Source organism: Pygoscelis adeliae, unplaced genomic scaffold, assembly GCF_000699105.1.
Source record: "Pygoscelis adeliae isolate BGI_AS28 unplaced genomic scaffold, ASM69910v1 Scaffold61, whole genome shotgun sequence".
Classification (NCBI taxonomy): domain Eukaryota; kingdom Metazoa; phylum Chordata; class Aves; order Sphenisciformes; family Spheniscidae; genus Pygoscelis; species Pygoscelis adeliae.
Window position 1 is genome coordinate 1,559,740 of NW_008824010.1, and position 24,091 is coordinate 1,583,830.

At 37.6% G+C, this 24,091-nt stretch overlaps 1 protein-coding gene across 1 annotated transcript in view; it reads right to left on the reverse strand.

Moving 5' to 3' along the window:
- Window positions 1–2,272: 2,272 nt before the first annotated feature.
- The window catches only part of FOXK2 (forkhead box K2), a 64,376-nt gene continuing 42,557 nt past the window's right edge, over window positions 2,273–24,091 (reverse strand). The window contains exons 3-10 of the mRNA XM_009326474.1: window positions 16,789–16,983; window positions 13,855–14,002; window positions 13,264–13,410; window positions 10,153–10,346; window positions 9,148–9,323; window positions 7,814–8,110; window positions 7,362–7,571; window positions 2,273–4,212 (exon numbers count right to left, since the gene is read on the reverse strand). Coding sequence (XP_009324749.1) covers window positions 4,016–4,212; window positions 7,362–7,571; window positions 7,814–8,110; window positions 9,148–9,323; window positions 10,153–10,346; window positions 13,264–13,410; window positions 13,855–14,002; window positions 16,789–16,983 — 1,564 coding nt within the window. The 3' untranslated portion in view covers window positions 2,273–4,015. The remainder of the gene's footprint in view (window positions 4,213–7,361; window positions 7,572–7,813; window positions 8,111–9,147; window positions 9,324–10,152; window positions 10,347–13,263; window positions 13,411–13,854; window positions 14,003–16,788; window positions 16,984–24,091) is intronic.

Sequence of the window (24,091 nt, forward strand, 5' to 3'; positions counted from 1 at the left end):
TGATCACCTGGTTGTCCTGTACGTGCCGTGTGATGGCACTCAGGATGATCTGCTCCATAACCTTCCCCGGCACTGAGGTCAGGCTGACAGGCCTGTAGTTCCCTGAATCCTCCTTCTGGCCCTTCCTGTAGACGGGCGTCACATTTGCTAACCTCCAGTCAACCGGGACCTCCCCGGTTAGCCAGGACTGGTGATAAAGGATGGAAAGTGGCTTTGGGGGGGCTTTGGCCAGCTCCCTCAGTACCCTTGGGTGGATCCCACCCGGCCCCATAGACTTGTGTGTGTCTAAGTGGTGTAGCAGGTCGCTAACCATTTCCCCTTGGATTTTGGGGACTTCATTCTGCTCACTGTCCCTGTCTTCCAGCTCAGGGGGCTGGGGAATGACTACCAACCACTCAAAATTTACCTTTTGGGGGAAATTAAATCAAGATACAAAACATAGATCCGAATACAGATCGTTGAAACTTCAAGTTCCACTTTTGGATTTAAGTAATTATGAAAACCAACATTTTAAAATGAACCTGTATTGTAACAACCATGCAAGTAAAGGCAAAGTTTTCCCAGTTTTACCTCCTGTACAGCAATCTGTACTGTGAAGTGGTTTATGAAGCAGAAGTGCCTTTTTATCTTTTGGGATTAGCATGGTGCAGGTATTTACCTAAATCAGCACAATTAAAAATGGTATAATAAAGACTGCTACCATTGTGGTAAATATGTTGCAATGCGGGCAGGGGGGAGGCAGCAGCTCAGAATTGAGACTAACCACGGTGACCAAGAAGAATTAGTTTTTCTCACCACTCCATCCACAGTCCCCTCTCTGTTTTGAAGACTCAGTGTCGCTTTGGCGGATCAAACGATACCCTACAGCTGCTCTTGTAACGGCCAGCACCAAGGCAGAACTGTCGTGTCCGAAGGCAAGAATATCCCACTGCCCAGGAGACCATGCTGCCGCCTTCCCAAACCTGCTGGGATGCAGGGCCACTGCCACAGGCAGCGCGATCAAAAACAGAGCTGGCGTAAGGACCGGGAGAGGGATCTCACGCAAGGAGGACAGAAGACGCTGGCAGTGGAGATGAACACTTCTGTCACTAGAAGCAAACGCACGCTTAGGTCTTCCATATGTCAGAATTTTGAGTCTTTTTCAAAGTAATTTTAAAGATTACACAAAAGCTGACTCTTAACAGAAAGAAGACTGAACAGGCAGCCTAGAAGGAGCACAAAAGGAAATAATACCATGCATTACAAAACACAAAAGATAACTGGAAAGGTTACATCAATTGCTAAAGAGCGGTCAAATCTCTACGTACATGAATCACCTGAAGACATTTTCCATTTGCAAAAGAAAGATCATATTGACCGTGGGAGTCCAGGATGATCAGCACGTAAGACCAATTTAAGAAAAGTCACGAGCACCACCTCAGAAGCAGCAGCGTGACAGGAGTCTCATTCAGCCTTTGCTATTATGCGGAAACCATCACTGTATTAATAGTGGGAAGCACATAAGTTACACACAGACAAACCAGGGGACAGTTTTGTTTCAACAACCCGATGACTCAATTTAGTAAGGCCTGACACCTAAGACAGAGAAGTCTGCATTAGTCAAAAGCACTGGAGATTATCCCGTATGAGCATTCCTCAGCATCACCAAAAGTACAGATAAGCATGTGTTATTTTTATGTAAGAGCGTAAGCCGTTTTCTCACATCGCACAGCTTTTTCAAAGGGTTTATCCATGTGAACGAAGGCGCGTTCTTGTGCCAAACTCCACATGCACCAAAAGGTGTAAAACACCACCACGTTACAGAATCAGGACCCAGACCATATTCTCATCTCCCCCTCTACACAGGAGGACATCGTGTACAGCTTGCCTACCATTAACTGATAGCAAGGATCACCTTGGCTTGTTTCGTCTGATACCGTTTCCTTTGGCACTGCCAACATAAATTGGATTAACCACCCCAAAATATACATAAATATTTCAAACACACTTGTTGAGTAATTTCAACTTAGTTAATTTGCTGAATAAAATTTAATTTTATTTAAAAAATCTTATACACTATTATTCACCTAGCCCTAGTTGTGAACAGATTCTCACTTCTGAAAATAAACCACATTCTAGTCAATTCATTCAACACCAAATTATATTACTAGTACTGGATTTTTTTCTTAAAAAAAGTATGTTAAAACTTTACTTTTTTTTATTTTTAAAACCTCTAAAGAAAATGTTGCAATTTTACAGAAATGTTTCTTTTCAGGTTATGCTTTTTTTTAAATGCCTGTTATAAATTCAGCTTGTGTAGAGTTTTTTTTCATAGTTTTTTAATATGTATTATCTGCAGAGACATTGTAACAGTTCCATTTTGTGGATGAACACAAAACTTGTACAGATTTCTCATATTTGGTCTTTAGGTAAATAGTTCCCAAAAGCTGCCTAAATAAGTCACTCCAAACTGTTCAGTCCATCATGAAAATACAGTTTTTCCTTTCATAGTGAAAAAGGAAATATAAATAATGCATCATTATTACAGAAAATGACAAAAATCAGATTCAAATTAAGCCAACTACCTAGCTTTCACTCACCTTACTGCATGAGGAAGTAAGACGTTATGTGAATTAAAGACTGAACAGCAGCCTTACGTTTAAATTTAATTTTGAAATGTAAAGTGGAATCTATTACCACAATTAAAGTGAGAAATTACCAATACGTTTTAAAATGTTCAACTGCAGAACACACACTTAAAAAAAAATTATTATAATAATATGGTAGCCACTGTTAGAAAACCACAACAGCTACTCTTAATGGAGACCGCAAAAGGTCAGTGTATGACATCAAAAGTGTTACGGAGAAACTGGTCAGATTAATTTCTACTGATGGGTGCTTAAGCTTAAAAATATCGAATATACCTCTGACAAGATAATTTTACTCTCTTTTTAAAAGGACTTGTGATAAAGAATTTTATCTTTCTAAATGAAGAACAGTCTGTTATCTTAAACATACACAATATTAAGCGAGACTCTTGTTTTACTTTAGACTGGAAAAATATGCCAGGGACAGTCAAAGTCAACACAAAGTAACAAACAGCAAAAGGTAGCAGAAAGAGAAACAGGTAAGTGCAGCTCTGGTCAAATTCATAGCAGTTCTTTACGTCAGTTAACGGCTCATTTACATTGTAATTTCTAATCAGTTACATGCAAGCCCAAAGAAGCATTTGATCACTACACATGGTAATAAAATTTGATTAAATTTATCAGGCAACTGCTAAAATATGAAAATTTGCAGATGTAATAAAGTAGCTTTATCTGAACTTTAACAGGACAGACAAAAGTAAATCATTCCATTGGTTAAAAAAACCCTACATTCAGTTTTTTACCAAACAAAATTTCACATGAAAAGTATTGTGTGATTCCAAAGTTTCCGGAGTAGAAATGGAGTGATTTGAAATGTCAAAGACCCCATTATTTTGCAAAGAAATGAAAATACACCTCAAAAATTTCTAATTCCACATGTGAACAACAAAATACTGCATATCTACCAACAACTGCATCGGGTAGGTCATTATGAAAGGCTAGCTGCCAAGATGTAGGAAATGGCTCCTTGCCTCTGTTCCCTTTAAGGAATATACAATCGTTTGAAACCAGTTCACACTAAGCGCTTATCATGCTGCCGTTACACTGAGATACTCAGTCCTTAAAATAATCTGATAAAGATTTTTTTAAAGCTGCAGCCCTCCCCAACACTGTATTTCTCAGCGTACACAGTTCAGTAGGGGGCAGGGAGGAGCGGGGGGTCACAGCCTCTGGAACAAGATGTTTTGCAGTTTGACTTTAAATTACCAAGTTTTAAGGCCACCTGTGTTGGGTTTTTTTCAGTGCTGAAAGTTGAAGTCTGATCACAGGGCCCCTTTCCCCACTGCGTGAGAACATGTTCCAACATTTTAGGTGTTATATTTAAGTGTCTCCTTTTGGCACCATGGAGTTTATTTTTTTCTTAAAAAAAAGAAAACTCCCCTAAGTTTCTAGTTCTGGCTGCCTTTATCACTCACTGCCACAGATGGGGTGTCCACGTTAACAGCTATGACTATGCTCTCTCCATCTTCTGTTTTGATGCGTTTGAGTTCCTGCTGTTCTGACTGGTCTCCGTTCTGGCGCTTTGTTGGAAGAGATGCCGATGCCGATGCATGGGTTGCTAACATATGCAAAGGACTCGCAGCAGCTGTAAAAAGATAATAAAAACTTCAGCACCCTAGTCTTTGTCAAAACAGATGATACTGAAAGCAAGCTTGCATTTTCATTAAAATGATGAATTCCTTTATTTGTACTACATGGAGTATTAGCAATCCCAGTTGAGATTCCGGTCCAATTGTTTAATTTTTGTACAAACCTGAAAGACCTCTTCCCAAATCACTCAACATTCATGCAGATTTGGACAAAGGTGGGAGAACAGGGAAATATCTCCATTTTGTCAATGGGGAGCTGAAGACAGAGAAAGATTAAATGACTCAAAGCCTGTCTACACCATAATTTCTGACAGAACTGGGAAGCGAATTCAAAATCCCCTTTCAGTAGGTTCTGGCCATGTCTATGGATCACTGCAGAATGCATTACTTGGCCTGGAAGGAGAGCACCACCACATCTTATTCATCTGTGGCTGTACGTTATTTAGGAAAAGCTGTGTGATTCACACAGCCATGAGATGCAGACGACTCAAGTAGCAATTCCTCTTTGACAGATAATGAGGCATTTACCCACAATGTAAGGAAAAGGCAGTGCTTTAACAAGCAGTAGTATTAAGAAATGACAGATTTGATTAGATTCAAGTACACAACTGAATTAGATCAACAGAAATGTATGCAGTTCAAACATCCTATACAAGATTTTAATCTCTTATTCCATGGAAGAGGTAGTAAAAGTCACCATCAATGGGCAAGTACAGTCCTTTAAACCTTCCGAGACATCCAAAGGTTCCTTCCCTCTACTTGTTAGCAGTCTGTTTCTCAATATTGACCCTGACTTTATCAAACCAACTGTTCAAATGTCTTTGCAAATAATGCAAGATACTAATAATATATTTCTTTGTCCATTGTATTTCATGAAAATTTATCTAAACATTATCAAACCACTTGCTTTTTTTTTTTTTTAAACACACAAGCTCCCTCTCTTCAGCACCACTGCTTTGCTGACATTATTACAGCATTCCCTGCTAGTGGAGCTTAAACATGAAGTCCATAAGGAATTCTTATTTGCTAAACGTGTTATATTTGTTCTTAGTAAGCTATCCTAGAGAATACCTGGAATATCACCTCTACATGTAACCAAACTGTTCTGTACTTAGTATTTACTGGTAGAACAAATACTTCAGAAAATATTTATCCGATACAAAAAGCTTCACTGCACTGTAAAATAATTTGTTCACGTATCTCAACAGTCATTCAGCTTCTATTAGAAAAGCTACTCCTTGTACGGTTTCTGAATAGATGCCACAGAGATAGTTACTTCTGAATAAAATGCCTTACTGCAAATTTATTGTTGCTTAAATAAGAAGTTTACCCCTCATCTTCAAACATGCATTAAGACTATTACTGCATTATTCACTCCGGGGTCTGTTTAGTAGAAAGAGACTTGCTGGCTGCAGCGTGGAAGTATGAAACACACAAAAGAACAATGATGTTTGAAATCTGCACTGGAAGTCAAAACAAAGAATATCTAGTTGCATAATTTTATTCTGCAATAAGAGACCTGAATTTATTTTGGACTTCCCAGCTTTCAGTTAGACTGACAGGTAGTAGAAAGTGCTGCCAAAGTGTTTTGCTGAGAGTAAGATCTGAAAGCACCTTCTTACTACAAATAGAAAATGTTAGAACAGTAGTTGCTCTGGATTTCTTAGCTTTCAGATTGCACAAATCTTCTTTCTCCGAAGACAGAAACACACACACATACAAATGTGTGTGGAAATACCAATGTAACGTATGCGTGTGAACACAGACACATTTGTAGACGCATACAAACAAATCTGTATTTCTGTTGGCCTAGTTCCCCCTTCAGATGCTTTGCCTGAGAATTACCCTGCTTTCTTGCTGGTCTAGGAGTTACTGTAACAGAGAGACCAGGACTTGGAATACACCTCACTTGCTGTTCAAAATGTGAACATCTCATTAGGTATTTAAGCCCAGGAATCTCAGAGTGAAAACTCCCATCACTGCAAGCGCACCCCTATCACACACAGTGAAATAGTGAGAAGCACAATTCTACCCCTATGTTCAGCCACATTTCTTAAAAATGCCTAGAAGCCATTAGGCTTTCCTAAAGGGGGAACACGTTGAAATCAGTTGAGTTTTCAGAGTCTAGGAAAAAGACAAAAAGAATTACTTCTTACTTTTAAAAATAACTTTTCAGTATATTTCACATGACTCGGCTCAATTCATACATCCCTTCTGACAAAAAAACTGCACATGAAGTCTGACAGTGATTGCTTTTGCTTTACTTAAGCTGGAAATGAAGTGGAAGCAGACAGAACACTGACCTATAAAAGTCAGTGACGGAAGAAGAGTAAAAAGGAAACAAAGCAGATAATTCACTCCATTAGAAAGACTTTAGAGCAGAAACGCATGTAATAAATTGATGTAAGATAGCCTAAAACTATTTCCGTAAACATATAAACATATTTTATGACAAAAAAAGCTACCTCAGTATCAGATAACATCACGAAGTGAAATTGTTAAAACAAGCTGTATGCACCTGCAAAGCAAACCAAAACTGAACGTTCTGTGAACAAGTGTGAATATATGAAAATTATGAAGAACTACTGCTACCCACTCAGACTGCTGAGTCTGAGAGGGGGAAAGATGGCATTCAGACAAGAACCTCAAAATCTTACAGAATTTTTGTCATTTTTAGTACAGGTTCAATAAAAACAGAATAAAAAGTAACAGTTCAAAAAGCCAACCCACAAGCAAGTTCTGTCTTGTTTTCCTGTTGGTTGGTTCTTGACAAATCATCTGGGCAGCAGTTACCATTTTAATGGCACTGTTTTACAGGAACTCCTTTTAAAACTTGTTTATATCCTGGGTTTAATGAGGAGGGAGGACCGGTTGTCACCACTAAGTACATCCCTATAATGACCACAAAGAGAATAAATAGCTGTTCAGGTAATCATCAATGAAGAGAAACACTGGTTCTTACCAACAGGGAGGGAACAATCCCTTACAAGGCTGTAATCTAAATTTTTTGTATAACTTAATTTTCAGTGTAAATACGAAAGACATGAGAACAGAATTCAAAAATTCAGCACTGATGATGTTTTAACATCAAACTCTGATGTTTTAACATGTACAAAGCAACAGAACATCTTGATGCAATACGTACCAGCGTTGCCCTGTCCTTGTATCGCAGTGGTGATAGGTACTATGTGCGTTCCGTTCTGTGTTACAGTTTTTATTGGTAGCTGGTGTTGACCTAGAGGTGCCTGTTGCACTATAGTAACTGTCTGTAAGGGTGTGGTCTGAGATGTCTGAATGATACGACTAGCAGCTCCTATTGTAGCATGACTAATAGCAGGTATAGGCTCCACTTTAACTGAAAAACAGAAGATAAAACATTGTTAAAAACAAGAAAGTGTTAAAGAACCATTTGTTTTTACTCAATCATCCCTCGGTGAAAAAAGTATACTGTTTTATTACTAGCTCCAACATATCTGAGAAATTACGATGCAAAATCTTCAGTTTTAGCCAAACATTTCAAGCATTCATCTGGAAGCAAGTTTCAAATAATAATCCTTCTGTATGAAGAGCTAGCAAAACAACCCCACAGGTTCTCACCTTTTACTTCCTTGTGGTCTCCATTCTCTTGAGGTTCTACCTTGGGCTGGGTTACCATCGCAGCTTGCGTGACTACTGCCTGTCCAGCTACAGTGTAAGTGTTTGCTGGTGCTAATCCAGTCACATTTGTGACAGACACAGCTGGTATCTGATGGACAACATGCACTGTCTGAACTACAGGCTGCTGGGATGTCGATGTTGTCACAGGAGTTGCAACAGTGTAGGTGACGGGTTTAATAGTTTGTGGTAGCTGCCGTTGTACAGTAATTAAAACTGGTTGGCTAGATAGAGGTGATCCTACCAAGAAAGAGATAAAAATTAGGCTGCCAATTTTAATTATTTCTTTTAAGCCAGTCATTCTTTTAAACTTAACACTAAAGCCTCAGAGGATTAACCACCTCCTTCATTAATGCCTGAATGATCCAAAAGATAAAACCGGACAATGAAGATTATGACACATGGCTATTCCAAGCCACATATTAAAGGTAGTGCTGTATTAACTCAGCAAGACCCATGCACCACTTGGGCAAACACACACCACCAGCCCCCGTCAAATGCAGCTATACTACCATAGATATATTTAATACTCATTTAGTAAATCTCCTTTCCATAGATAGGAACATATACGTGCTTCAGGTGTTGTGTGGAGCACGTCTGCATTGGCAAAACTCTCAGCTTCCTAGGCTGGGGAAAGCCTGGTGGCTCTGCTCAGGACCATGTTTGCCTTTGCCACAGAATAGTCACTGGCACTTCTGTAGTACCAGAATATCACCAAGAAAATGGATGGCAAAAGTATAGGAGCTAAGGTAATTGAACAAATACATCCTTATCCCATCATGCCTTACACTCTTTTTTTTTTAAATAGGAAAATTCTTATCATGCAAATTTATTCTTTCTCTCTTTATCCTTTCAATTCTTTTTATCCCCACCTTTGAAAGGATGACATGACCACAGACGTGTGCAAGACATTTGCTTATTTCTGTAACCCATGTAACCTAAAGTTTCTGGTTTTTTTTTTTCCTAAACCAGAAAGAATATGTTTTGAAAGGAAGTGACAACTGTTACAAGACAGTACAGTCCTATTCAGGACAGAAGCACAATCTCTGCTTAGTAACGAAGTGATCAAGGCTGCTGAACAGCACACAGAGAACAGTCTGTCTGTACACAAACAGAATTTACCCAGCATGTTTACGTGTTTATCAAAGATTTGCTCTAAACGTTAAGAGGTTAAATATTTACGGTTTTTTTTGCTGTACATATGAAGTCTTGGTAATACTTACATATTAGCCCTCTCCCACCTCCAACCCCCCAACACTTATTTCAGGATTCCTCACCTGGGGCACTCTGTGCAAATCGTGCTTCTTGTATTACCGCTAGTTTTGGCTGGATAGCACTAGGCTCAGGTTCCATTGGGACTGGAGATCCTTCCCTGGACAGACTCTCGGGGGTCTGGACTCCACTGGAGTGTGCAGACAACACTCCAGAGTGATTAGGAGAAGCTGGGGCACTTCTGTATTTAAAAATGAAAGCAGCAGCTGATGTGTTTTAACTTCTGAACTGTGAAAGACAGCGACCTTCCTCTAAAGAGACCATAACACACACTGCCCACAGGAGGGCACCTCTGCCTTCTGGCAAGTACAGTTACAACCCAAAGCAGTTCTGATGATCTTTTTATAAACCTTCTGTTAAACAGGGACAGAATTTAAAAGCAAACTTCAGGTATGGTTAATGGAGAAGAAGTGGCTGGATGCCTTCTTAGGGAGACTCTCTAAACAGTCTGTGAAACATGAACGTTTCTTCTGGTGGAGAAGAATGATGAGCAAATCTCAGTCTACAGGACAAGTAATAAAAGATCCGCACCAGCAGAAAGGCCGTAACTTTACAGAGGGAGTAACTTAAACCCACATATTTCCCCATCATGAATTCTGCTTGAACATTATCAAACTAAACACATAATTGTCATCTCTAAGTCCAATAAAATGGTAGCCCGTATTTGATAATTTTCTTTGCAAACAGTTTTAAAATGCAGTTAGATGGCAGTTAGAAATTAAAATTATAATTCTGTGAAAAAAACAACCAAAGGTACAGCAAGGCTTGCTTACATTAACAATCTGATAGTTAGTTATGCAAGCTGAGTCAGTTCTTTAACACTAAAAACAAGCAATAAAAACAAGCCTAGTGTATGGGGCAGCCTCCTAGTAAATGATACAGAATTCAAATACTGAGTCCGGATGAGATTAAGTTACTGAACTTGTGACTGTATCCAAAACTATCAAGTCTGTATCAGCCTGAAGATTAAACAACAGCCATAGTCTTTTCGTTCATCTGTTTTTCCTTACCTAGAAGAGAGTGGTCCCAGAGGGGTTCTAAAGCAAGGTACTCCCCTAGGCCGCCTTTTCCTAAAAGCCTGCTCTATTAATTTGCTTTCAGAGGCAGGGTCTATCCTCCAGAATGAGCCTTTGCCTGGTTCTTCCTGGGAACGTGGTACTTTGATGAAATAACGATTCAGAGAGAGATTGTGACGTATTGAATTCTATGGAACATAAAAAAATATGTAGAATTCATATAACTTTTCCAAGTCAGAATGTGGCCTACTGCAGCAGTTCGTACTATAGGAGACTCGGGGTTCAGCTCTTTAATTCCTTAATTCAACAGAACTCAGAGCACTACAAAGGCAGTGCCATAAACCTGAAAGGACTCTTGCATTTTTCAAATCTTTCCCAACAATTAAAAAAACAGTATGCTAATGCTGCAATAACAGGAATCCCATTTAATTCTCTAACAAGAAACACGGTGATTGCAACAAACTGTTAGAACGCTACAAATACTCGAGCATAATGCAGTGTAAAAAAAAAAAAAAAAATTATCAGTCTTCATACACCACCCTTCCCCAGGTGTCAAAGAAAATGTCAGTTCATTCTAGGAGGGCCAGTAAAATACAGCATATACTGATTCTGATCTTACATGATAATCCTGTAACTGTTCCACAATACTGAAAGAAAAGGTTAAATTACACAAGTTCCAAATGCAGCTAGATTGTTGGGAGTTCACCCGCAGTCCAGCCTGTCTCAACAAAGGAGCCAAGGATTTAGTGTGTCTAGGAAAACAACAAATGGCAGTAGGTCCTAAAACAGCTCTTCAGCAAGATCTTCATTAACGCACTCTAGTTTGCACATTACTTTATCCTCACTATGCTGCTGTAACACAAATAATTCTTTGATCAGAGAGGTGTCGAAAACTGCTAACACCCTGCTTGGCTTTGCACACTTTTTTTTTTTTTTTTTAAGAGATATAAACCCAAAAGCTCTCTAAATATTATCACTGAACAAGAAGGAAATAAAGATAAGCATACATACTGAAATACTTGTGGGGGAACAGGGGGAAAATGGAGAAAAAGCTTTACATTAACAAAAGCTCTTCAAAAATTTGCAAAATCAAGTGCAAATCCTGCTCAAACGTCTGAGTTCGTGACCCTGATGGCAAGTTTGGAAAACTTAAAGCAATGATAACCATGTATGGTTTCTTAAATGCAAACTGATGAAACCAGAAATGGTTTTCCCTGCCAAAAATTGAAACAGAACTAGAAAGATGCCAAGAACTTGTTTATAAATTGTATTTATTTCTCCATATGTTAGAATAAAAGAGTAGATCCAAAAGTACCTGCTAAAATAAGTTCACGAAGAGGAGTCTTCAAGTCCTCAACAAAATGAGACCTTTATGTAATAAAGGATATAAATACCTCAATACTACTTATTAAGGTATAGGATTTGGATACTATACACATATATGTACTCTATGTTTTGAATATGTGCATATATAGCTTCAAATATTATTTAAAACATCTATCATAAGTCATCCTAACTGTAATCTAATATCTGATGGATAAAAGCTAGCAGAACTATTCATACATGAGGTACACCTGTTAGTGTTATAGCAGTGCTTTATGTGACTAGTGACTGAACAGCCTCTTTATTTTCAGCTTTTCCAATTATTTTTATGAATAGGTGCTAATTAATTATTCCAGAACATACTATGTCTGCTGTGTCTATCCTTGGTTTTGTGCAGTGTTATACATCTAAATGCATACACTGTTCTAAGGCAGAATTCTTTAACCATGCATTACAATGTATGCACGTTTGGTTCCATGATGTTTACATAAAGAAGCATTATACACACAGGTATTCAAGGTATTTCAGAATAGGAAGCAAAAAGCACACCAACATTTTATAAACAGAATCTTGTTGCTAAAACAGATCTGTTCATATGACTGCAGCCAGGATTCTGCATTGCTTATGTGTGAAAGGGAGACAAAATTCTTAGAGACTTCCTAGCCACAACAAGAGCTAAGTCCTTTACTAGCCAAACCATAGCAAAAAGCTAGGAACAGTTACATTCCCCAGTAACCTTGGAATTCCTCTAAGAGTGATTCAACTTTCATATAGGCCCTATGCCAAATAAGTATGCGATTAATATTTAAAAATCTATTCCTCTACTGAGAAGGCATGTATTCTTTAGTCTCCTACTTGTACAGCGAGTATTAGCATCTCCTTACTTTTCCCCTCCCCCAGTCTCTCCAAATTTTACTTCCCTGAAAATAACTTCAGAGCATGCCTCTGTTGCAGATCATGACTGTACTAAGCAGCAACACAGTGAAATTGATACTCCATGATGGACAGTGCAGTCTGAATGTTATACGGGCAAACTGGCCAGTCCTGCTGATTGTGCTCCTCTGTCCTTTGCTGAAACTAAAAATGGCAGCAAAGGCATTGAACCTTTATGCGTATCTGGAAAGACTATGCCAGACTGATGCATACTTGGTTAGTCATCCTGGCAAATGCTGAGGTTGGTCTCTTTAAAAATGGAAAGAAAGCAGAAATTACTCCTACAGAATTGAAAGGTTTGGTCTAACTCAGTACACAAACGATTAAGTTCACAAATAGACTACGTTGCACAAATAGAAGAGGGCACATAATAGTGCAAGATAACAACAGGTAACACACACTTGTTCCTTCACTGTATTGCATGGTCAAGATCACCGTTTTCAAATAAAACTGAACCTGTAACATTTAATATCTTAATTTTATCTCAAGATAACAATACGGATGTTTACACGATTATAAGTTACAGAACACAACTACATTCCTAGATAGCATACGTATTTTTAAATCCACAGTGCCAATTGTACTTTTCTTCCCCAAAAGTCTGTATGCATCCCTCCTAGAGATCTAGAGAATACCATTCCATGAATAAAGCAATGTTTCAAATACAGAATAATGTAAATGGCCTACTTTGTTGGAGAACTTATAATCAGGAAAAAGACACCACACTCATTTGACAAATTCTATTTATGAAGGGCTGTTAGGCTCACCAATTGACTTCTTATGACCATTTATAGCTGCCAGTATTACTCACAACTAAAAAAAAAAAAACATTCCGGATATCAAATTTACCTGCCAGCCCTTGTCTGCTGTCCTGTAGTATGGATAATTTTTAGTTATGTGCGTATAAATTCCATTTAGTGTAAGCTGCTTGTCAGGTGCCATTGTAATTGCTTGTACTATTAACTGTGCATAGGAGTAAGGTGGCTTAGAGTCGTCCTGTACAAGAAAAAGAAAAGTCTGCATCAATAAACTTTAAAGATATACACACCCCTTTCTAAATTAAAAGTTACAAAACACTATTAACTTGATTTAAGGCACTTTTGGACAACCAAAAATCTTGAGGCAGAAAAGAAACTGAGACAATTTTGCTCTTCTGATTAGCAGAATTTAAGATAACATTAAAACTTTGGAGAAACATACAACAATAAAGAATTTTCAATAGCCTATAAATGGATATAGAACTGAAAATACATACAGACCCTCCCCCAAAGGGAAGAGAGGTCAAAATAAATCTCAGATCTAATCACAAAAACCTCCAAATTGTTTTTAAAGTCTGTAATGTTAAATTATGACTTAGCGCATATACTTTAGCAAACAAAATTTCAGAAGCCTTACATTCACTTGATGTAATTTACAGGTTTGATTTCAAACAATGTTTACCTTTGGGCTATCTCCACCCGATGCTTCCTTATCATTTTCTGACTGTGAATTGTCAGCCATTAAATGTAGGTCAGATGGTATTACACGACTCATTTTGTACCCTGAAGAGCCTGCACCGCGGGGGCTAGATGGGCAGGAATTTGCAGCACTGTAGAGCATAAAAAGAAGATCCTACTATTTTGTTATACAGTATATCACCACATTATGTCTAATCAAAAAGCTCTTATTGCAGAAAAGCCCACTACCAGAGCTTCTAGGCTACAGTTAAGGATCTGTCAGTACTTCCATTATAAACGCCATCTTCCAAGCCTTTCTAACTCATCCATGGGAATTAAAATCATTGCAGGAAGAAATGTGTCAAATGAAGCTCAGGCTTTCCTCCTCAAAGGAAAAAGGATTAACTGATTTATTAGGTTGTATTGTATTTTTGTAAGATTTGCCAACAGAAAAGTCCACTTTAACTACATAAGCAACCAGAAATTCTAAGACACTCATTTGAAACAAGAAACACATCTTGCATGAAATTTCTGCCATATGCTTGTATTCAGTCTGCTCAAAAAAGATCATCTCTCCTGTTCCGTATTTTTGCACATTTGAGAAAAATATAGCAAGCAGTGAGGGGAAAAAAGCTTTGACTCTCATTTAAATCTAACCCAACATTGTTTTAAGCGTTTACAGGTATGTGCACATAGATACACACACATATATATGTATAAAAATCATAAATTTATCTATAAATGGGAGGAATCAGCACTGACTCATCTAACTCAATGCCGTATTAGGCCAGAGCAGATACACTGCTAGAAAGCAAAAGATGGTGCCAAACAAACGGAAGAAGTGGCTCTTGATACCTCACATCTTGCTATCCATCACAGAAAAACAAAGATAAAATTACATATAATTTCACTGTAACATCTTTCTAACGGTTGTCCCCCTGCCTTACACAGTCCACGGGAACCACAGCTGCACAAAGCCGGTTTTCTTCTACAATTTCCATTTAGCCAACAGGAAAGAGACAGTCAAGTGTGTGATGTCTGTCCCCTTCCCCCCAAAAAAATGTTGGCAGTTCTCCACAAGGACACATCCTTCTCAGCAATTCATACTATAACTGATTTCAACACAGTCTTCAGAAATTCCAAAAAAGTTAACTAAAAATTAGAATGACAAAGCCTGCTGTGCCCCCAGAACCAGCCTTATCTCCAAAGACATTTTTAACCTAACTTGAATCTACGGTTCAAAACGTCAAGTAACAAATAAAGCTAGAGAACGTTATTTAGATTTATACAATAAAGCTTTAACAAATTTACATCTGCCAAGTTTTGTTTGTCTGCCTGGCCTCTCAAGTTTTTTGCTACCTCCCTTTTTATGTACAGAAACAAGACAAGCACTGTAGATTGGGCAATATATATATATATAAAAAAAAAATATTCTTCCAGTTTCACATGACAAGAAATCCACCAACAATTTGCTACTAGTGATATACTATACAAGGGAGATCGGATTTTTTTTAAGTGTTGTATGGAAAAATCCTTGATTAGAGCCAAAACGTGTAATTAATTTATTTTTTTAAATATAGGTCACTGCTGTTCTATGTTTTCACATATCAACCGACAACATCCCTCTACTGTGCTCACTTTAGCATATATTGACAAAGCGACACATATGGTATAATCAAAGCAAGTTTACAAGTCTTCTACAAAACAGGATGATTTGAAGAGAAACTGTCAAGCTTTGCTCTCAAAATAGACTCAAAACTGTCGTCTTTTTCTTTTTTTTAAATAAACTATACTCAACAGGTGCACGAAAGCCCTGAAGAGAATTACAAAATTCATAGTGAGGCAAAGACTGCAGTGATATATGTGATATTATCTGAAATATTTATGAGCTGTTCTGTCATTTCTTGGGCAAGATATGTTTTCCCTGAATTTTAATAAGAAAGCAAACCTGTTATACAGTCAAGTCTAGATGTCTTTTCCTCTGCTTCCACCATTCATATAGATCTCATTAAACACTACAATATTGAGATCAAGATTTTGGCAAGCATGAAAGAAGTCAATTATCCTTACATTCAAATTTCATTAAAAAGATCTGCATTTTTAAAAAATCAAGCATTAACAGTCCTTCACTCAAGTGAAGATACAGGAAGTGAGAGGGGAAGAAAAAACTTCCAAAAGCACGTATGTGACTTTGAAACGCAACTTTCAGTGCCTTTAAATGAAATTTTTGCTCCTGAACCTTCTATGAATTTTAAAAATTGTATCTAAACTAGTTTTACCAGTTTGTGAGGACAGCTCGCTTAGGTTTAATTGAGTTTGGTCCCAAATAACAAGTCGGACAATGGCTATTAAGCAGCACAGCAAGTGAAAAACCCAGATTAACCTCCCCTGCAGAAGACTTCCCCTACACTGAACTCCGCATTTTACGCTGTATTTTAAGTAAAACATCTGTTTACTTCCAGCAATGACTAATCAATAACAAATCTTCTGGAATAAGAGATCAGTCTATTTTCCACACTAATGATAACCAAAAAACATTTTTTCTGATTATAAACTTGAGGGGGACAGTGACTATCAGAACGTTTAAAAATGGTGTAATTTAGACTTACCTCATTTAAAGTGTTGCCATAAGCATGCAAGAGTAAAAAGCAATCTAAATCATCTGGAATGCAAGAAAAAGATATGCTCTTTGCTGTTCTAAGAACGCCAGGCTCCTGAGCAAACTGTTACACATTTAACAAGTTAATTTTGACTACTAAAGGCTGTTCATGCAACTATCTTATTAGTTAGCAGAATGGTGGTTTTCTCCAAGGCTAAGGTAATGCTGAGCTTCAACTAAACTTTTACCACAAAAGCAAAATTCTTAAAATGAATTAGAAAGTTGCCTGAAGTCTGTAACCATACATTGCCCTATATCCAATCTGCAGGGTTTAAATACCTGATAGTTCCTGTGGGAGAAGGGAGAGGGCTGATCAGGTGAGCCATGTTGTCTGGAATGTTTATTGTTAAGGGAGAGATCTGGGGTTGCACAGGCTTCACTGGGGACTCCGGGGCCTCCTGTTTTTCTCTCTTTTCATTGGACAGAGCTGTGAATGTTATCTTGATGTTTGTGCTGGGAAACCTGAAAGTACAGCTGAAAAGTAAAACAAATATATAAGCCCCTTGTTTACAGAATGTAAGATTTTCTGCATAACTTGCAAGTTATCACCTAACCTTATTTAAAAATACAAAGGTATGGTATCTTATATAATTACCTGTAACCATCTTAATTTTACAGATCATACAGAAAGATCAATGTGACCAGAAAAAGATCCCCAAGTAAGCAACTTTAAAACTTGTAAAGAAATATAAGCAAATGCAATTCTTTGTAACAAGGGCAGTCTATGTGTTGTCTCTAAATCTCTTGAGGTTCATCCTGATCTTGCAACTATCCCCAAAAGTAGTACTACTCTGAAGACAAAAGGCTATTATTTTATGATGCCAGAGAACAGCTTCAGCAAATTAACGAGTAGGTCCATGATATCAAAATTAATCAGGAGCATAAATGTTGGCCAATTTGAGGTCTACTCAGTTTCATAGACTGGTCTAACTAAAAGGTTTGGTTTATTTTCTCTTAAGATGCTTATTAAACACACATCAATCCTAATTCTCATCATTTACAGAGTATTTTGCTGTTGTAGTACTACATTCAAATATCTTTTTTTAGAGTTGAATTCAAGAGCCAATTTCAATAAATTGCCCATTTTTGTAAGTTACCAAAGACTGCGTGCCCAAATTTAAAAACTAATGATAAATTAACAATGCGCAATTGTTTCAAAATTTGGAAAATAAAATACAATGAATGCACCTTTGAGCATTTTCCTTTCTACATCTCTGTATATAGCATCTGGAAGTTAACCCAATTAAACAGAACAGACTATTTATAACTTCTCAGTAATTAAACAGATTGAGCAAAGAAGAAACTTAATTTTCTCTCAACAAAAGTATCTATAAAAGTACAGTTCAAATAACTTTACTATCTCCTCTTTCTCAAGCTGTTAGACTACACTCAGCACTAAACCCACAGTTATATTTACACACCCCTTCCACATGATGAAAAGGACTTTCCAATGACACAATACCCAGAAACAAACCTTACAAAATGTTTGGTTTTTTTTTTTTTTTTAAGTGATTCTAGGTAGATCTAGTTTTATTAAAAAAGGAAACAACAGCATGCTGGAACAGGCCTAAGAAACGTAGCCATGAATGCAAGATACAGACTGTAAACAAAAGTGATTATTTCTCTGGAAAAATATATTAAACATGAAAGTGATGTAAGAATTGGAAGGAACACTCAGCTGTAGAGTAGCCTTAAAAAACACTAACTCTCGTGTTTTGGTTTTTATTTCTTAAAATTATTCTAAAGATATTTATAGAACAAAGACAGCATTTGATTTTCACTATGCTTCTTGCCACATGCACCACAGTGGTTCTTTTTTCCTACAATACACACCCAAGGATCAGGGAAAAAAAAGAAAGAATCGACAATGACCTTCCTTTTCTCTCTGTCTTACTTCTCAGTATGGACCATGTCCGAATTTAACAGACGACCTATTTCTGAAACATGTTCAATGTACTAAATTAGGAACCGAATCTATGCCAAAAAACTGCACATGCATTTCAGCAAGAAAGTTAAATGGACAAATTTCTGGGTTGGTTTGTTTTGGTTTTTTTTAATATCTTCCGTAACAACTCATTTATTTGCTTTTTCCACTAGAAAGTATTTTTTGCCTATATTGTTTTAGTGACAATTGAAAGAGGTCTCAGCTGTTTTGCTAATAAAAATGTTTTCTAAACATTTCAGTTCATCAGCAACAATAACACCACCACTCCTGAAGTGCATACAAAGAGGGTAGCCAAAGGCATCCTTTTTGCTAAAGATTAAATAAAAATCCCTGTGAGAAGATGAACAACAGTATGTTTGACATAGAGACAGGTTTAAGTTTTAGTCACCTGCTCTATATATTTTATGAGGCTATTCCATACCTGCAAATTTAACTTAATGCTTTTCAGTCCAAACTTATTTCACCTTAAGAAAAACTGGGAACAACTGGACATAGCTTTAGATGCTCATTCACTGGTTAGATTTCTTACTGCCTAGTAAAAAAACCCCAGTACATAATAATGAGCAACCAGAGTCCTACAGTGCTGGGGTGGGGTAAGGATGGGGAGGAGGTAGATCTTCACAACTTAAGACACAAGTACCACAAATATGGAAACACATAAAATGTATACTCAACAATTCCTCCAATATTCCATGTAAGTATGCATATTAAAACATCTCCCTTCTTAACACTGTTGCACTACCTTAAGGCATTATCTGCCCTGTGGGCATCTTTTGCAAAAAAGGTAAGGGCAGCTTACTCAGAAAAGACTAAAGCACAGATTTCAAAGTATAGCAGAGACATGGTGCTCTCAAATGTTGCTCAAGTTCGGGGAAAAAAAACAACACACACACCCAAAAACAGGAGCCTTGACTAATCAAAGGTACTGTATAGGTTATAAATGTGCCAAACAAACTTGGAACTTACAGTCAGGAACTACATTAAAACCTAAAGGTGTTACTGTTACAGTTTACAACATTTCACATGCTGAGCTTGAAAGGATGGCGTTATTAAGGAAGATAGAATATACTTACAAATCACTATCTGGTTAGAACATGCCAACACCTGAATATTATCAAAAGACCACAACTGTCAATTGATTCATATTTGTAAACAGAGGTTTTTTTAATAGAAGCATATTTTTTATAGCTGGGATTCAGCCAAAAAGCAGAATAAAGAGTGTGTATTAACCAACAGATTTTCTGAATAAACTGTATTAAAGAAACGTGTTACATTTACTTCCAAAATCAAAGTAAGGAACATGTTCTAATTTGATCAGAATTAAGTTGGTTTTGGCATATTCTTTAGTTACACAATGAACTAAACAAAAACCACAACACACCCAGAGGGAGAGACCTGATCAAACATTTTGTCTACAGCAAGTTGAATTTGATTTTACTCACTGTTTAAAGTGTTTACAGTAGTTTCATGATGTGCTACCACAGGACAGTTGCTATAGAAGAAACTCATCTATACAACCCACTTAAAAAAAAAAAAAAGGAAAGGAAAAAGGGTAGTTCTGCAAGCTGTCACTCTATACCTCATCTACTCAACTAACTACCATTCTTCCTTTATAGGGTGATGACTTTCAGAGTAGGAAATCAAATAGAGCCACCAAGATTGATCCAACAGATTCCTAAAAACAAAGGTTTATAAAACATCCATGTTTAAACTGTTGTATGATGAAAAGCGTGTCAGGTATCTGAGCGATGAAAACAAACACCACTATTTAGCTGATGTGCCAGCCTTGTATTTTCTCTATTTCAAACAACTATTCACAGTATCCAGACTTGAATAATTTTGTACACTATTGATTATGACGAGTACTTGCATTGTGCTTTCTACAGAGCATCACACAGGAGGACAGACAGTGTGCAATCTAGGAAACTGCAGCACAGGTGTCACAACCAAAACGCAACTATGATCCTAACTATTCTTTTTTTAAAAGTTAATTCTGGGTTGACTACTGGAAAACAGACAAGCAGCATCACATCATTTCAAACTATTCCCTAGAAAACTCTTACTATCTCTACAGCTCCCAGCAAAACGGAGACGTGCTGATCTAGGCACTACCTCTGAAGAGTTTAGCAACTTTGTCGGGTGCCAGATAAGTGTCTTGTGGGAAAATGTGCAAAGTCTAGTTTTGTCACATCTGTATTTCTAATATTGTCTCACTTCCCCTCAGCAGTTCTGTCTGTAGTGCAGGGAAAAGCTAATTATACACTTGTAATTCTGCCTATATGAAAATACCATCTGATTGAAAATGAGGAATTCCGTCCCCTCTCCATCTGGGAAGCCAAAACATGGAAGTAAGAATTCAATGTCCTCCCTGTACATAAACCCTGCTATGACACTCAGTGCCTCAGTATCCTTTGAATTATTCTGTTTTAATTGTCTTTTAAGAACCAGGACAGAAATTGGACAGGAGTTGCCATCCTACTGTTCTTTTATCAGCACCTCCAGATTTTACATTGAAATAGATTATAGGGGTTCAGCACTAATAACCCCCTAAATCACGGTAGTTACAACAGTATAGTTCAATTCTTTTACATTGATTATGACACTGAATACCAGTTAACTTAAGGATCCGCCTATATTTTAAACAGATCTAAAAGAATCACAAGGTAGGAGTTTTCAAACTCTTCTTGATTTACTGGGAGCCAAGGAGAGCTTCAGCTTTTTACATTAAAAAGGTAAAACCCACAAAAAAGAACCCAGTCAGCATCTGGGAGATTGCTTTTGTCGATTTTTGACTTCAAATACTTTAAATGCAACCATGGGCAATAGTGTAAGTCGCCTCGAAGAGAAACTGAGGTAATTAACAACACCCGGACCACTAAACAGACCTTTTTCAGCTTAGGTTTTCTCTGACAGTATAGCAGGCTAAGATGATGCTATTCGTACTTCCTTCTCCTCCCCTATTTTCATCAGCAAACTAACAAAAAAAAAAACCCCAACCATGGAAATCCCCATACTTCTAGATCTGTCCTCCCTTCCGTGGAAGGGAGATTTGAAACTAATCCCTTTTCTAATTCCTCTTACCTACCTACTTATGGCCTTTCCCCATCACTCCAGTAAAAATGATCCTCATGGCCAACTAATTTATTTATAATTCTGGTAGAAGATATGCACACTTTGAAGCTTAAGCCACCAGTAAGACGCTACAGTGCACACTTCCAGGCCCATTTTTGATTCAGTTATATTTTGAAAGTAAAACAAAAATTGGTTTTTTACATCATTTGGATAGAACCACAGAGAAATTCAGTTTGGAAGGGACCTCTGAAGGTCTCTAGCCCGATCTCCTGCTCAAAGCAGGGCTAACTTCCAAGTTCAACCAGGTTGCCCAGGGCCTTGTCTAATCAAATTCTGAAGCCTTCCAAGGATAGAGTTGGGCAATTCATTCCTGTAATTAGCCACTTAACAGTGAAGGGTTTTTCTCATTTGTCCAGGTATAATTCCTTCACTGCAACTTGCTACCGCTGCTTGTCCTCAAACTGCGAGCCTCTCAGCACAGCCTAGCTCCACCTTTTCTGTAACCACCCTTTAGGCAGGGGAAGACTGCAATTAGATCTTCCTCCAGTGGGCTACTCCAGGGAAAAAAAAAAAAACAAACCCCCCCCCAAAAAAACCCACCAAAACCACGCGTCTTTTAGCCTCTCCTCATCTGCCATATGTGCCAGTTCCCTAAGCATCTCAGCAGCCCTCCCCTCACCTCTCCAGTTTGTCATCAGTTTTGTTTACATGGGTGGCCCAAAACCAGACCCTGTTACTGCCCAGTACGAGGCCAGCCTCCATCATCACAAGGGTGCACTGCTGAAACACATAAACCTCCTCTCCCCCAGGATGCCCCAGTCCTCTGCAGAGCGGCTCCCCAGTCAGTCATTCCCAGCCTTTACCCACCCCAGACACAGGATTTTACATTTGTCTTTGCTGAACTTCACAAGGTTCCTGTCAGTCCGTTCCTCCAGCTTGTCAGTGTCACTCTAGATGACAGCCCTGCCCTCCAGCCTATTAACCATTCCCCACCCCCAATTCGGCATTATCTGCGACCTGCAACGGGTACTCTCTGTCCCATATCCCAGGTCACTGAGGAACAACAGCACTGACCCCAGTTCTACAAGGTTAGAAAGCCATACAAGGGCACCACTTCCTCTGCGTCATTCTACGTAACATCTGTAAATGAAATCTGAGACCAGCGTGTCAAAACTGGGCAGCATTCAAGCGTCCATAGGAACACGGTACTTGGAAATTACAATTTGTATGACTTCCTGCTAATGGATAAATTTCAGTATGAAAGAACAAGGACGACAATTTCACCTTCTCTCCATTTGCTGCTTCATTTGTTATTAATTTCATCACAATGGATTACTAGGAAATTAATTATAAATTGAACTAGATCTACCTATTGTTTTTTAACTGTTTTTTTAAATAAGCAAGGCTTAAAAGATGAGTCTTTCCAAAAACAACTAGAAATACTATGGAGGTAAAAAAAGCTCAAAAAGTTGAAGTACAATTACATATAATTTCAGCCTTTGTGAAGTCTGTGCATTGTGCCTTCATGTCCTGAGAAAAAGGTACTTCTCTAAAGAAAGAGCTGAGCTTGGTTCCCCTCACAGATCAAACTGACACACACAAAACACTAGGAAACCTGTAAGAAGAGATGCAACTCCATGTCTTGGAGATACCCGACAGAAGTAACTTCTGTTAAGTTGGAGAAAAGCAACAATTCCCATATCAAGGAGAAAGTGCCTGTTTCACTCAGCCTACCCTTTTCCAAAAGAAACATAATTACATTTTCTAACTTCCTTTTCTGAATTTTATACCAAAAGGTTTCTGTTTGTTCAACACCAAAAGCAGGCATACTAAATTATTCACATGCAGAATTTATTTTTAAGACTTTGGGCTGTGTTTAATTGAACTGCAAGTCAATACTGCAGTCCATTTCCAGAATAGAATCATCATCTTTAGACTGAAACAGAATCAACAAAACCAAAAGTTATTAAAAAGACAAATTGAACTGAGCTACTTCAAAGCAGAGTCAGAATTTTAAGATAATCTTAAAGTACCCAACAGTTAAAAATCTGAGTTTCCGAAGTAATAATGAAGGTAGATATATAAATCCATCCAAATAGTTACAATATTAAATAGCCGCCTAAATACTCCCAGCACTAAATGATTACTAATAAAGTATAGGTTATTAGAAAAAAAAAATTACACAATTTGTTGTAGTAAGCATCTCCTTGACTCTTTAAACACAAATAACTGTTCAGAGATCCATTTTACAGTCTTTTCTAGGATTACATTAAAAAGTGCTGCAGTAAAACTTGCTCATAATAAGAAAAATGCTAAGAGTATAGGAAATTTTATAATGAAAAAAAACACTGAAAAAGGGTGATCCAGTATATTACAATACTAATCAGATTATAATTATTTTCTTATTGTCTGAAACAGAGAGAACTTTCTCGATGGGCAATTTTTTATATAGCTGCTTGTTCATCTACATGAGGCATAACCTTGTGCTCCTATCAGAAATTTTAGCTTTAACATTACATTTGTAAACCTTTCTATATTGTTGGTAATAGAAGAAAGAAGTATACA